The following is a 13,522-nucleotide window of genomic DNA, read 5'->3' as shown; positions in this document are numbered from 1 at the left end:
TTCCACAAAGTAATGCCTGGGAATCAAGCACATTGAGACAAAAGGAAAGGGGGCATTAATGTCAGTGGCTGAATTAGGGGATCCTTATCATTCTAGCAGCCTATATCTTACAAACCGACGTCCACTACAAACAGCTCCCCAGTTGATTAAAAGTTGGACCTTTCCACATGGAGCAGGATTTGGTGGTCTCTGACAAGAGATCAGACAAGCACTTAAATGCTGAACTACATCCCCAGCCCTGGTTCAGAGTTTGTTGGTTTTTTAAAAAATATTATCTTTAAGTAGTTAGTTATACAAAGGGGCTTCAATTCAACAAATCAGTTTATAAATATAATGCATTTTTTGCTGGTCCTGGGTACTGTCCCTAAGCTTCTCTCTGTTCCACTTCTGGCTTTTTCTGAGTAGTTTATTGGAGATGAGAGCCTCACGGACTGTCCTGCCTGGACTGGCTTTGAACTATGATCCTTAGATCTCAGCCTCCTGAGTAGGTAGGATTACATGTATGAGCCACCAGAGCCTAGCACATCTTTTCCTTTTCCTTTTTTTTTCATGCCAGTACTGGGGCTTGAACCCAGGGCCTGAGCACTGTTTCTTAGTTTTTTCACTCCAGGTTGGTGCTCTACTGCTTGAGCCACAGCCCCACTTCCAGCTTTTTGCTGGTTAATTGGAGATAAGAGCCTAATGGACTTTTCCTGTCCAGCCTGGCTTTGAACCAAAATCCTCAGATTTCAGACTCTTGAGAAAAGTAACTAGTACAACGCATCTTAATCAATGCCACCTTTTCCATCTTTCTCCCCTAGCTCAAACACTTAAATAACTGCAAATAAAGTTGGCAAATCTCAGCATGTATAAAAATATGACTCTAAGAAGATTTAAAGATTTTGTTTTGTTGCTTGCAACAAAAAAAAAAAAGAAAAAAAATTCCATTCTGATTTTCCAACTAGTAATATGAATGGCGATTTCTTAAGTGGCCAATAAAATACTTGTTCAAGCTGCTTTGTGAAGGCCCCAATCCTGTGGCCTCTGTTCTCTGGGACTATCCTGTTTAAAACACAAGGAAACTGGCCTACTCCAAAGCTGAACACAAAGGAGCAAGTCTCCTTCTATGCTTAATGTCCTCTGCCCAGACCTTCTGACCCTAAATATCCCTTTCCTTCTTCCTCACTACCTTCAGGAGAACAGAGGGTCTGTGAGAGACCCTCGGGAGGAAATGACACCCTAACTCCACCCCACCACTTGCTGCCCCCTAGCAATTCCTACGAACAACTTTCAGTCCTTGACTCATAAGGAGGTTTGTGAGCTCCTGCCAAGTGTTGTAAATATTTCAGCATGCCTTGTTTCCTTGAATATATATGACCTGGGATCTCACACTCCCCCCAACCCCCTACCTCTCACCCTGCCTCCCACCTCCCCCTCCCTCTCCCCATCAGGGAGCTAAGGAACAAAGAAAACACAAGAATCTTTAGCTACAGGACACGTCAGGTCAAATTGCAGAAGAATTCAGAGGCAAGATGGAGAAAGAGATGGAGTGGGGAGGAAACATTTAGAAAAACATTTAGAAAAAGGCATCATTATTCCATTTCTAGGAAAAGGAACTTAATAATAGCAACAACAAGCCAGATGCTGGGAGCTCACACCTGTAATCCTAGCTACTACGGAGGCTGAGAGCTGAGGATTGTGGTTCAAAGCCAGCCCAGGCAGAAAAGTACATGAGACTCTTATGTCCCATAAACCAGCAAAACAAGTAGGAGGTGGAGGTATGGCTCAAGTGGTACTGCACCAGCCTTGAGTGAAAAGCTAAAGGACAGCGCCTAGGCCCACCAGTACCAGCACATAGATAGACAGATGATAGATAGATAGATAGATAGATAGATAGATAGATAGATAGATAGATAGATAGATAGATAGATAGATAGATAGATAGATGATAGATAGATAGATAGATAGATGCAACAACCACTTCATTATTTACAAAGGCCTTTGACATACTGACATACACAGGATTTCATTTGATCTTTCACAGTCTTATCAAAATAGATACTATTTGGGTCATTCTCTAGATTAAAATATTGAAGCCTAGGGGCTGGGAAGGTGGCTTAGTGGTAGAGCGCTTGCCTTGCATGCATGAGGCCCTGGGTTCGATTCCTCAGCACCACATAAGCAAAAAGAAAAAAGCCGGAAGTGGCGCTGTGGCTCAAGTGGTAGAGCGCTAGCCTTGAGCTGAAGAGCTGAGGGACAGCGCCCAGGCCCACAGTTCAGACCCCATGACCCGACCCCCCCAAAAAAATATTGACGCCTAGAAGGGATAGGGTACTTATTCAGTGTTCAACAACAAAAAGGTGACTTTTCTCTGGCATGTTTTTTGGACTCAAGCCTTCTCATACAAACTGGGTAGAGAGAGGTAGGCAATTAAAGATCTACCGCCTACAATAAACAAGATATGCATCTTTTGTTTACAAACCACTTCTTGTCATCTCATTTTATTCCTTAGGAAGATACCCAGAGGCCACAGGAATGGAAAACCTCTGCAGCAGGTTCCCATGGTAGCTGCTCCCACATCTGTACCATGTGTTGGATGATGTCTAAAAGCAGGATTTTTACCTCAGTGTATCTCAGACTAAATCCTGCCTCTTCACTGTGTGCCAGATGAACTTGAACAAGACAAGTTTAACTCTGTGCTTCTCTGAAGCGATGATACATGCCTACCTCACAGGGTTGTTGAGAATTAAGATAGCCAAGTAAAAGTGTTTAGTGTCATATATAGTTAGTGGCTAACTGTGAAGTGAATGTTGATGATTATTACTATGACTATGATTAAGGTACATGGCAGAAGTAAGGAGCTGACACGGGAATCTCACTGTGATAGAGAACTGAGGTAGCTGTATGTTTCACATTTTTTCCCAATAGAAGAGGGCTTGAAGGACTCTTTGGCTTGTTTTGTATTGTTTTTGAAATGGGAGTCTCTCACTATGCAACCCACAATGACCTGGAACTTACTAGGTATCCCAGAGTAGTCTTGAACTTGCAATTCTATTGCCTTAGCCTCTAAAGTGCTAGAATTACAGGCATGAACCACCATTCCTGACTTGAGTCGTCTCCATTTTTCTACCTAGTTCCTTGAGGATGACCTGTATCAAGGGAATGGGCCATGAGAAGTCCAATGACCTTAACAAGCTGCTGATCCTATGACCTCAGTCTCATAGGCACCATGTTTCAAGAAACTGTGCTAATTGGCCCAGACAGACATCACTCACCCAGCTCTACATACATACACACAGGTATGGACACATGAGTGCACGTGTCAGCGTGGGTAAGATGGTAGGTGTGCAGATCCACAGGATCTGGGCAGTCTACAGGAGAGCAGCTAGCCTGAGAACTCCCCTCTCCCTTCTCCACCTTCCCTAAAGAGACATTTTTGTGCCAGTACTGGGGCTTGGACACAGGGCCTGGGCACCATCCCTGAGCTTTTGTGCTCAAGTCTAGTGCTCTACCACTGGAGACACAGCTCTACCTCCGGCTTTTCAGTGGTTAATTGGAAAGATTCTAGAGATCAGGTAGCGTTTACCAGAACTCTTAAGTTAGCAAAACCCAATCTGAAATCTCAGTAGGTTCATCTGGCCAAGAAGATGGAGGGTAATGATGGTGAAGTTTTAAAGAGAAAGGAGTCCAAGTGACAAGGATATTTGTTAATTTTTTTTTTTTTGGTCAGTTGTGGGGCTTGAAGTCAGGGCCTGGGTGCTATCCCTGAGCTCTTTGTGCTAAAGGCTAAAGGCTATCACTTTGAGCCACAGTGCCACTTCCAGTTCTCTGCTGGTTAACTGAAGATAAGAGTCTCACAGACTTTCCTTCCCAGCCTGGCTTTAAACCACGATCCTCAAATCTCAGCCTTCTGAGTAGCTAGGATTACAGGCGTGAGCCACTGGTGCCTGGCCCAGTTGTTCTTCTAACTGAGCAGTTGGAAGAAAGAAAAGGAAGAGAAAGAATAATACTAGGAGGAATAGAGATAGCATGTCTACCAAACGTGATCAAAATGTACCATGAAAATGGAAGGAACTGAGGAAGTAAGCAGTTGGAACAGCTAGTTTTATTCTTTCTTCTCTCACCAAACCCAGAAAAGGCAAAAGAGAAGATAAAGTTGAAGAACAAGACTGCCAACATGAGGAGGATGCCCCTGTAAGCCATCCAAACAGACCACACTTGCCACCCACAACTGGATGCCCAATGATTTCTCATTAGTGGCCATAGCACCCACCCCTAGAGCATGTCCCTTAGTCTTCTGTCACCCCTGAAGCAACAGAGGTCTAGAGTGGCCTAAACTCTATCCCCAGTCTTGTTTGAGCACTAGGGTGGATGCAGGATAAGGAAAGTACAAAAATAATTGCAACCAGGCACTGGTGGCTTACACCTGTAATCTTAGCTACTCAGGACTCTGAGATCTGAGGATCATGGTTCAAAGTCAGCCTGGACAGAAAAGTCTGAAATACTCTTATCTCCAGTAAACTACTCAGAAAAAGCTGGAAGTGGTGCTGTGGCCCAAGTGATAAAACGCTAGCCCTGAGCACACAATGCCTCAGGGACAGGGCCCAGGCACTGAATTCAAGCCCCAGAACTGGCCAAAATATTGCTATAAATGGTTCTTGGCCCTATAGTCAGGTAGTAATAAATGAACTTAGGCCAAGAAAGACAATGTTGCCCATATGGTCTGCATCATCTTCATCCAGTAAGTTTCCCAGGCTGAGTGCTTTGCCCAAGTGCTCCAGGATCCCCTCCAGAAGTCCCTGTCCATCAAACCTGACTGGATACACAGCTAGGAATAGAGTTATTTACCATGGAATATTTATAATCCATGGCTTTATACATGTGTGTGGTTTAATAACAAAGTCTTTTCTCTAGAATTTACTCATTCAGTCCCAAAGTGAGAAGTCCCTTCAAGACAGGAAATTCTACTCCATCATTTACATCATCTGAAAGGAGTGAATGAGTCTTTCTTTTCAAAATGCAACAACAACAACAAAAAAGTGCATCCTCCAGGGAAATAGGCCTACTCAAAAGGTTGAGATGGAGCTGGGCATAGTGATGTGCACACCCAGAATCCTGTCACTTGAGAGATCGGGGCAGAAGGATCGGGAGTGGTAGGCCAACTTGGCTTAATAAAAGCCTATCTCAAACAACAATAACACAAATTTGAGATGGCATCCTTTACACATTTCTGAAAATATTACCAGCCTGGATGTTTGTTTATTCTTCATAGGAGGAAATACTAGCAATGTCGAGAGTAAAAAAAAAATCCAAGGAAAAGAAAAGAGAGTTCTATGCCTACTACTTCATTAGATACTACTTCACTAAGCCTGGAGTGAAGCTGAAGTTGATCAAGGACCAGGAACACCCAGTAGTAGTTTCTCTAAGACCACAAGCAACAGCCTTTCCCACCTGACCCCTACAGAGAGATCCCTGAGCCAGCTATAAAGATTCTGTGTCTGTACTGTGAGACCAAAGAAGGATACTCAGGAGAGAAACGGAAGACTCCATGCCTATGTGCATCTGATCATATAAAATAATATTTATTGAAATGGAAATGAGAGGGATTTTTTTCTTTGTTGCTGTTTTTGCTTTCTTTAGTCTTGTTTGTTCATTTATCTGTCTTTTGGGAGAGTAAGGAGGGCACAGAAATAGAGGGACAAAGGGTGAACAAATGCAGCAGTGATATTCACTAGACACTGTTGAAAATGTATTATACAACTTAGGGGGGGCAGGAGGGAAAAATTGGGAGAGATCGAAGGAAGGGTGAAACTGTCCAAAGAGAAATGTGCTCTTTACCTGACTTATGTAACTGTAAGCCCTCTGTACATCATATATAACAATTAAATTTTTTAAAGATGATATATCTGAAGCTCCCCCCTCCTCCCATACACACAAAGGGAATCTCTGTGTCACATTTGGGAATCTTGATTTGTTCTTGTAGCCTGAAGTTATAGCAAACTGAGGTCACACTGACCATGTACTTCTGAGAAATGAGAGCAAGCTGTGGGAAATTAAATTTCAGGAGAGGGGTCCAAGCTGAGGCCCGAGGAAATGCTTTCAGTTTAATGCTTTTGAAGAGCAGATTCAAATGCTGGGAAACAACAGCATACAGACCCACCCTGCTAGCCTGCAGCGGGGCCAAGTTGAGGGAGTTCTCTTGGAGGTCTAGTTCTCTTCTAAGCAGGGCATTGTGGGAGAAGTGGCTGTATACTGAGAATTGCCCTTACATACTGGGTAAAACAGAATGGGCCTTTTTAACTACACTCTATGCCTGAGTAGCCCCATAGTCTTTAAATATAAAAGAAATAGGGAAGTAATGTCTATGCTTTTCCTTGCTTTCCCAATATCCTTCTTCACCCCAATTCAGGCAACTCAACAAATTTTTCTTTGTCGGAAAGAGTCTGTGCTAGGTTAATAGTAAAGACTAGGGGCACTCAATTCAAAAGGACGGAACGGAGTTAGAAAGTTTTTAGAGACAAACTTTCTTATTCGCTGGGTACTGATGGCTCATCACAGTAATCCTAACTATTCGAGAGGATAAGATCTAGAGGCCTATAGTTTGATGCCACCCTAGACAGAAAAGTCTGAGAGACTCCAGCTCTCAGAATACCAGCATAAAATAGGACTGGAAGCATGGCTCAAGGGACAGAGTGCCAAACAAGCAAATTGAGCAAGAGTGAAGCCATGAGTTCAAGGCCAGGTACTGAAGGAAAAAAATGCATTTCACAGCTATCTGGGGTAGAGAGAGGTGAACAGTATGTTCAGTCACTGAGCAAGTTAGGTATAAATGTTATCTAACTCTTAGTCACTGCTTAGCTGCTATAACTGAAATCGTCAGGTGTTGGTAAGCCAGAATTGGCCTAAGGTCTTTTGGGCATTAGAATGAGCACTTTAGGCTATTGGACAGTGAGCCAGTGATCCAAATTCAACCAGTTGTCCCAGCTCAAACAGGCAGCCTCAAGGGACTGGGAAGGTGGCTCAGTGGTAGAGTGCTTGCCTTGCATACATGAGGCCCTGGGTTCAATTCCTCAGCAGCACATAAGCAGAAAAAACTGGAAGTGGAGCTATGGCTCAAGTGGTAGAGAGCCAGCCTTGAGCTGAAGACTGAGGGACAGTGCCCAGTCCCAGAGTTCAGGCTCCATGACTGACAAAAAATTAAATTAAATTAAAAAACAAACAAAAAACAGGCAGCCTCCTATTTGGCTTCCATATGTCCCAACCTCTCATCATCCTTTCCAGTATGAATCAAGGGCACAATCTGGGCCCCAGTCTGGAGAGGAGGCAAGATGCCTGGCCAGTGGCCCTGAAGCCTGCAGCCATCTCTGAACCAACATGACCTACATCTTCTGGACAATAAGAAAGGTCTTCAGCCAAAGCCAAGAGGCTAGCAGATTTGCTCCAAAATCAGCCATTTTTTGTGCCAGTACTGGGGCTTAAATTTAGGGCTCTGCGCTTTCATCTGGCTGTTTTGCTCAAGGCCCATGCTCTACCACTTGAATGATACCTCCAATCCAGGTATCTTGCTGATTAATTGCAGATCAGAGACTCATGGACTTTCTCTTCCAGGACTGGCTTTGAACCATGATCCTCAGATCTCAGGCTCCAGTGTAGCTAGAATTACAGGCATGAGCCAGCTCAAACTCAACAATTTTGATAATAAACTCAGTGAGACACTGAACCAAGCAATAAAAATCCTACAACTTAGAGAACAAAGACAGTCTACTGACCCTCCTTGGAACTTTGGATTCACCCAAAGGCAGAGTAAACCTTTCATTCCCATAGCCAGAAAATTCTCCATCAATAGTCAATCAGCATGAATTATTTTATACCAGTAATGAGCCTTCCTAGACATTGTTGCTTTCCCTGGTAGAGGCCCAACCCTGCCTCCACCTCAGAAACTTTCAAGGGTTAAACTTAAATAATCCAATAAAAAATGACTCTCCATAGATCTGAAAGAATGCAAGTCAGAATACAGTAGAGACACACACCCATGTTCATTGCAGCATTATTGATAATAGCCAAGCTATGGAATCAGCCTACATGCCCTACACCTGATAGACGGGTAAAGAAAATTTGGTGTATTATTCAACCATAAAGAGGAATTAGCTAGGTACTGGTGGCTCTTAACTGTAATCCTAGCTACTCAGGAGGCTGAGATCTGAAAATCATTGTTCGAAGCCAGCCCCAGTAGAAAAGTCCAAGAGACTCTTATTTCCCACTTAACTAGCAAAAAAATGGAAGTGGAGGTGTGGCTCAAGTGGTAGAGCACCAGCCTTGAGAGAAAAGCCGATGAGAGCATGAGGCACTGATTTCAAGCCCCAATACTGGCACAAAAGAAAAAAATAAGAAATCATGCTACTTTCAGGCGTAAAATGGATTAAACTGGAGTTCATATGTAAAACATCAGGTTCAGAGGGATAAAGGTCACATTTTTTCTCATATGCAGAATTTAAACTATACATATGCATACATACATTCGTATGCCTATATACATATATAAACATGACTGCAATAATCGGACTGTTTGGGGGAGTGAAGGGCGAGAGAAAAGGAAAAAGAATGATGAGGGTGAAGAATACAAAAAATTGTGTCTATGTATGAAGATAGTACAAAGAAGCACAATGCAGTCTGTCGAAAAAATAGGAGAGGTCAAAAATAGGAGGGGAGGGCAGAGGGGGAAAGAGTATGATAGAAGGGATAAGATCAAAGAATAATATATGCATGTGTGAACTACCACAGTAAAATCTCCTTGGAACAATTAATATACACTAATAAAAAAGATAACCTGGCAAAACAATGCCTCTCATCATATTTTATGGCCCAGTGCTAGACTGAGAGTCAATGTGGAATGTGCGGGGTAACAGGTTTACTCTGAAGTACTTTCAAAAAGCCTTCAGTGTGAATCCATTGTCAGAAGCTCCAGCTTGTTCTGCCTTTATTTTCTGAACCCCTAAACTTAACCACACCCCCATTTAGGATTTCAGAGCTGAGATGGGGACTGTAACCAATACCACCCAGCTCCTCTTTCCCACAAAAAGCTCCCCTGTCATCCCAGAAAGCCATCCTTGGCCTAGATTTCCCACAAAATTGCCTGGTTGCCTTTTGTCCTTCCTGCTCTTTGGTCTAGGTTGGAGGACTCCCAAAATCTCCACAATCTCTGCAAAAGTATAGGCTCATTCCCCCTTCCCTACTGCCTCCAATCTGTCTCTGGGGCTTGAACTCAGGGCCTGGGCACTGTCCCTGAGCTTTTTTTTTCTCAAGGCACTCTATCGCTTGAGCCACAACTCCATTTCAGCTTTTTTTTTTTTGGTGCTTAATTGGAGATAAAGGTTTCACAGACTTTCCTGTTTGGGCTGGGTTTGAACCTCGATCCTTAGATCTCAGACTCCTGAGTAGCTAGGTTTGCAAGTATGAGCCACTGGTGCCCAGCTTCATTTCTCTCTCAATCTTTTCCTTTTTTTCTCCCAAACCCAGTTCCTATTTGCTTTCCTCTCAGGAACCTTTGGTTTGCCAGTCCTCCCATGGTCTGGAAGCCAGGGAAAATTGACTTCCTTCAAACAGATAAAGAGGACACAAAATACACCATTGGTGACACCCCAAAACCGTGTACTTCAGAGTCCAACAAACACCATATATTGCGTGTTCTAGTATAGCCCCGCTTCCACATCTTTTCTCTCTCCTGTGGGGTTTGCCCATGTCAGAGGATGCCTGGGATGAAGTTACCTTTTAAACATCAAAACTACCATTCTCTGGGACTCAGAAACACCCAGAAAAGCTGTTCAGCTACTAAGAAAGGTAATTGTGAAGTACTAGCTTTTTCCATCCTTTTAAGATACCAGGGCTGTGGCACAGGTGGCCAGAACATTTTGAGTCAGCTGAAGAAAGTATGTGCTGGTGGAGACATTTGGAATTGCAGAATCGAAATGGTAGCTTGAGAAAGCTGTGGAGCTCAAGAAAGGTAGTGCTGAGGATGAGAATTTTCTGAAAGTTCCGGAATGTAGTAGGATGTTCCTGACTTCTCCAAAATAAAAAGTGACGTGTTCCTAAGAAGCTCCAGTATCAAAAAATAACTTTAGTGAATTCAAGATACAACCCAGCAGGGACCCAAGCCAAAGTATTCTGAGACCCTGGGGACACACCAAATTCCATTCTGTCCCTTCCTGACCTATACTCCCCATAATTTAAGCCAAGAACCTAGCTCCTCAGTGGACCTGGTCTGTCAGAGCACACACTGGCCACACCCCTGCACAGACCACTGTACCACCGCCCCCCTGCAGCTGCACTGTGAGGTCTTGACCGGAAAGTCCCAGCCAGCCCTCCCCCTGAGTCTCCTATGATCACCTACTTTGAAGTCTGTTCCCCAGCAGTGAACCTCTTCCTGGTAAAATAGTGGTTTTTCCAAGCTTTATTACATAGTCCTAAGGCTCCAGCTCTCAGCCAGCTCACACCACATAAAAGCCAGGCCCTAGCTTCAGCCCAGCTGCCACTGTGACCATTCAACTTTCACCCAAACTTGTCACTGACTCTCAAAGGTCATCAGCCTGCCTTGAACCATGGGGCAATGCTCAGCAGGTACCTTCCCCCACCCAATGTAACCTAGGCAACAACCAGAGGCCCTAGCCAAGAGCCCCAAAATTGCACCAAAGCAGGAAAAAGGTGGTCCCAGGCAAGAGTAGGGAAGCAACCTTCTCAAAAGTTGTTCCACACAGTCCAGAGACCCTGCAGCGTCAGGTGGCATGAGTGGTCCTGAGATGGCCCTTGACAGCTACTGGCTTGCACTTAAGCTTTCTTCAAGTGGGCCTGTAGCATGCCGCTGTGCCAGTGGGTCACAAGGTTTGAGGCACCGAGAGCCCCAATCCCCTCTTGCCAGGGCTGTCCAGTGAAGCTGCAAACGTGTAACAAAACTCCTTGGTTGAGGACCATGAGAGAGGCCCGATGCAGAGAAATCTAGGGGCGACACTCCAGAATTCAAGATTTGTGTATTCACATCCTAATTCCCAGGCTTCCCCCTTAGATGGTGAAGTACACACTGGGAGGGTAGAGGCAAGAGAAAAGAACTCCCGTCTGCTCCAGAAAAATACAGCATAGTGGAAAAGCCACCGTTTTCCAAATTGTGAACTTGGTGTGGTAGCCTGGCTACAGCTGTCCTGAGGAGCAGAGGGAAGGAGAGAGAGAGAAAGAAAGAGAGAGAGAGAGAGAGAGAGAGAGAGAGAGAGAGAGAGAGAGAGAGAGAGAGAGAGAGAGAGAGAGCACCAGACTTTAGAAAGAGGGCATCCCAAAGCCCCCAGCTTGGTCCTAAGATCCCCAGGCAGAATAACGAAAGGGCTTCTTCCACAAAGAAACAAGGCTCCTTGGACTCTTCCAAGCCCACCTGGGTCCTCCATACCATCTGTGCTCGTGCATGGGTTTTGGAGCCCTAAGGCCTGAAAGGCGAGGGGCTATGCCCACCCCCCATACACACACACATCCAACCTACTAGTGTTAGGAAGGACCAAATGAAGGCGGGAGAGGCAGGATTGGCATTCCAAGGGCTGCAGGCAGAAAGAATGAGGCACCCCACAGCTAGCGGAGAGGCCCAGGGAGCCCTGGAGAGCATGGCTTGCGGGAGGGCGGCGCAGAGTGAGCCCTGAGCCCTAGGGCCCAGCCTGCCAGCTGCCTCACGCGTCTCTGGCAGGAGATCCAGGGGACCGCCTCCCTGATCGCTTCGCTCCGGGGCTCGGCTCAGAGGGCAGGGAGATCCTCTCGCTCCCCTAAGGCGACAGTGGACCGCGCTGGCCTGGCTGGGCCATAATCACGGCAGGCAAGGAGGCACACACACCCCCATTCCCACTCTGTTCACTCCAACACACACACACACACCTGCCATGAATTTGACTCCCATCGAAGAGTCACCATCCCAGCTCTTTCTTTCATTCACACACACACACACACACATACACACACACACACACACACACACACACACACACACACACACACACACACACACACACACACACACACCTGCCATGTATTGATTCCAAAGTGTTTTTGACGGAAAACAACTCTGCTCCCCCTCAAAACACTGGAGGACTGTTGCGGAGATGGCCGCAAGCATGCTTCTTTCTAAAATTGCCCCGCCTTCCAACTACTCTTCTCTTTCTTTCATGACTTCGCCTCCTCCCCCACCACACCCCACCCCCCTAAAAAAAATAGAAGCTTAGAAATACTTTCCCCCAGCACACTCGAGTAAAGGACTTTAAACAAATCCAAAAGGATTATCTCAGGGCAAAAAAAGTTCATGGCTTGTGTGAGTTCAATGAAAGTCCCAGAACGTCTTGAGTTCTAATCTCCACAACCCAGGCTGCCTAGAACCGCCCCCCCCCCCCCCCGCAATCCGCGCCCTCGCAGGGCCATGGGCAATCAGCAAGAGGTGGCAAAGGACGAACTAGGAGGTATGAAGGTGGCCGTGGGAAAAGGGCCATTCTTGCTCAGAATGCCAGGTGGGACGCGTGGGACCACTCACCTGCTTGGAACTCCACTTGGCGATTTTTTTCTTTTTCCTCTTCTAACAGCATAGAGTAGAGGATTCCGACTGAATTATGGATGCCGAAGATGGAGCCGTTGCACCAGGTAGCCGCGAACACCACCATCCAGCCGAAGCCACCTTCGGGAGGTTGGAAGCCACGCGCGGTGCCGCGAGTCTCCACGGTGGGCGTGGGCTCGGGTTCTTGCGCCGGCTCAGGCTCAAACCCCAGCTCCGGCAGAGGTGCGGGGTCCGGCAGGGGTTGAGGCTGCGGCTGGGGCTCAGGCTGGGGCTCGGGCTGGGGCACTGGCATGGGCTCCGGCTCCGGCTCCGGCTCCGGCTCCGGCTCTGGCTCCAGCTCAGGCTCAGGCTCAGGCTCCGGACTCCCTACTGGCTCTTGCTGTTCCTGATCTGCCTCCTTCCACGGCCCTTTGGCTTCCTCGCTAGCTGGGCTTTGCAGCGCCATCGCGGCTAGGGGACTGTGGCTGCTCGGGCCAGACGAGCCGCTGTGTGGCTGGTACTTGTTTCGGCTGCTGCTGCTGCTTCTCCGAGCACTGACGCCTCCGCCGCTGCCAGTGCCTCCTCCTCCCAGCTCCGCGCCTGAGCTGGCCAGCCTGTCCCGCGACAGACGGTCCCTCGAGCCCTCTCCTCCTCCTCCTCCCCCGACCAGCCCCCCTCCTCCTCTCCCATGTCATCTCTCTCTCTCCTCCCCCTCCTCCCGCCCACCTCTACCTCCCTCAACAGGCAGCGGCTAGAGCCTCTCTCTTCTCCCCAGCCCTTCCTCCTCCCTCTTACTTGCCTATCTACACAAGCCACCGCCGCCTCCCGCCAACTCCCCTGGTAACTACTGAGCCCTCTTTTCCTTGTTGACATTCCGAGAAGAGGGAGAATTGAAGTGACAGAGAGAGAGAGAGAGAGAGAGAGAGAGAGAGAGAGAGAAACACAAACTATCCTGTTCCCCTGCCCTGTCCTCTCTGCAGGTTCTACAGTCCGTAC

The 13,522-nt window shown here is 46.6% G+C and overlaps 1 protein-coding gene across 1 annotated transcript in view; it reads right to left on the bottom strand.

Moving 5' to 3' along the window:
• The window catches only part of Slc16a2 (solute carrier family 16 member 2), a 107,531-nt gene extending 94,366 nt beyond the window's left edge, over positions 1-13,165 (bottom strand). The window contains exon 1 of the mRNA XM_042668690.1: positions 12,527-13,165. Coding sequence (XP_042524624.1) covers positions 12,527-12,992 — 466 coding nt within the window. The 5' untranslated portion in view covers positions 12,993-13,165. The remainder of the gene's footprint in view (positions 1-12,526) is intronic.
• Positions 13,166-13,522: the final 357 nt, after the last annotated feature.

This window comes from Dipodomys spectabilis, unplaced genomic scaffold (assembly GCF_019054845.1).
Source record: "Dipodomys spectabilis isolate Male_0828 unplaced genomic scaffold, ASM1905484v1 ptg000468l, whole genome shotgun sequence".
Taxonomy (NCBI): Eukaryota; Metazoa; Chordata; class Mammalia; order Rodentia; family Heteromyidae; genus Dipodomys; species Dipodomys spectabilis.
Note: the sequence above shows the minus strand (reverse complement) of the source record. Positions and strands in the feature narration are given on the sequence as shown.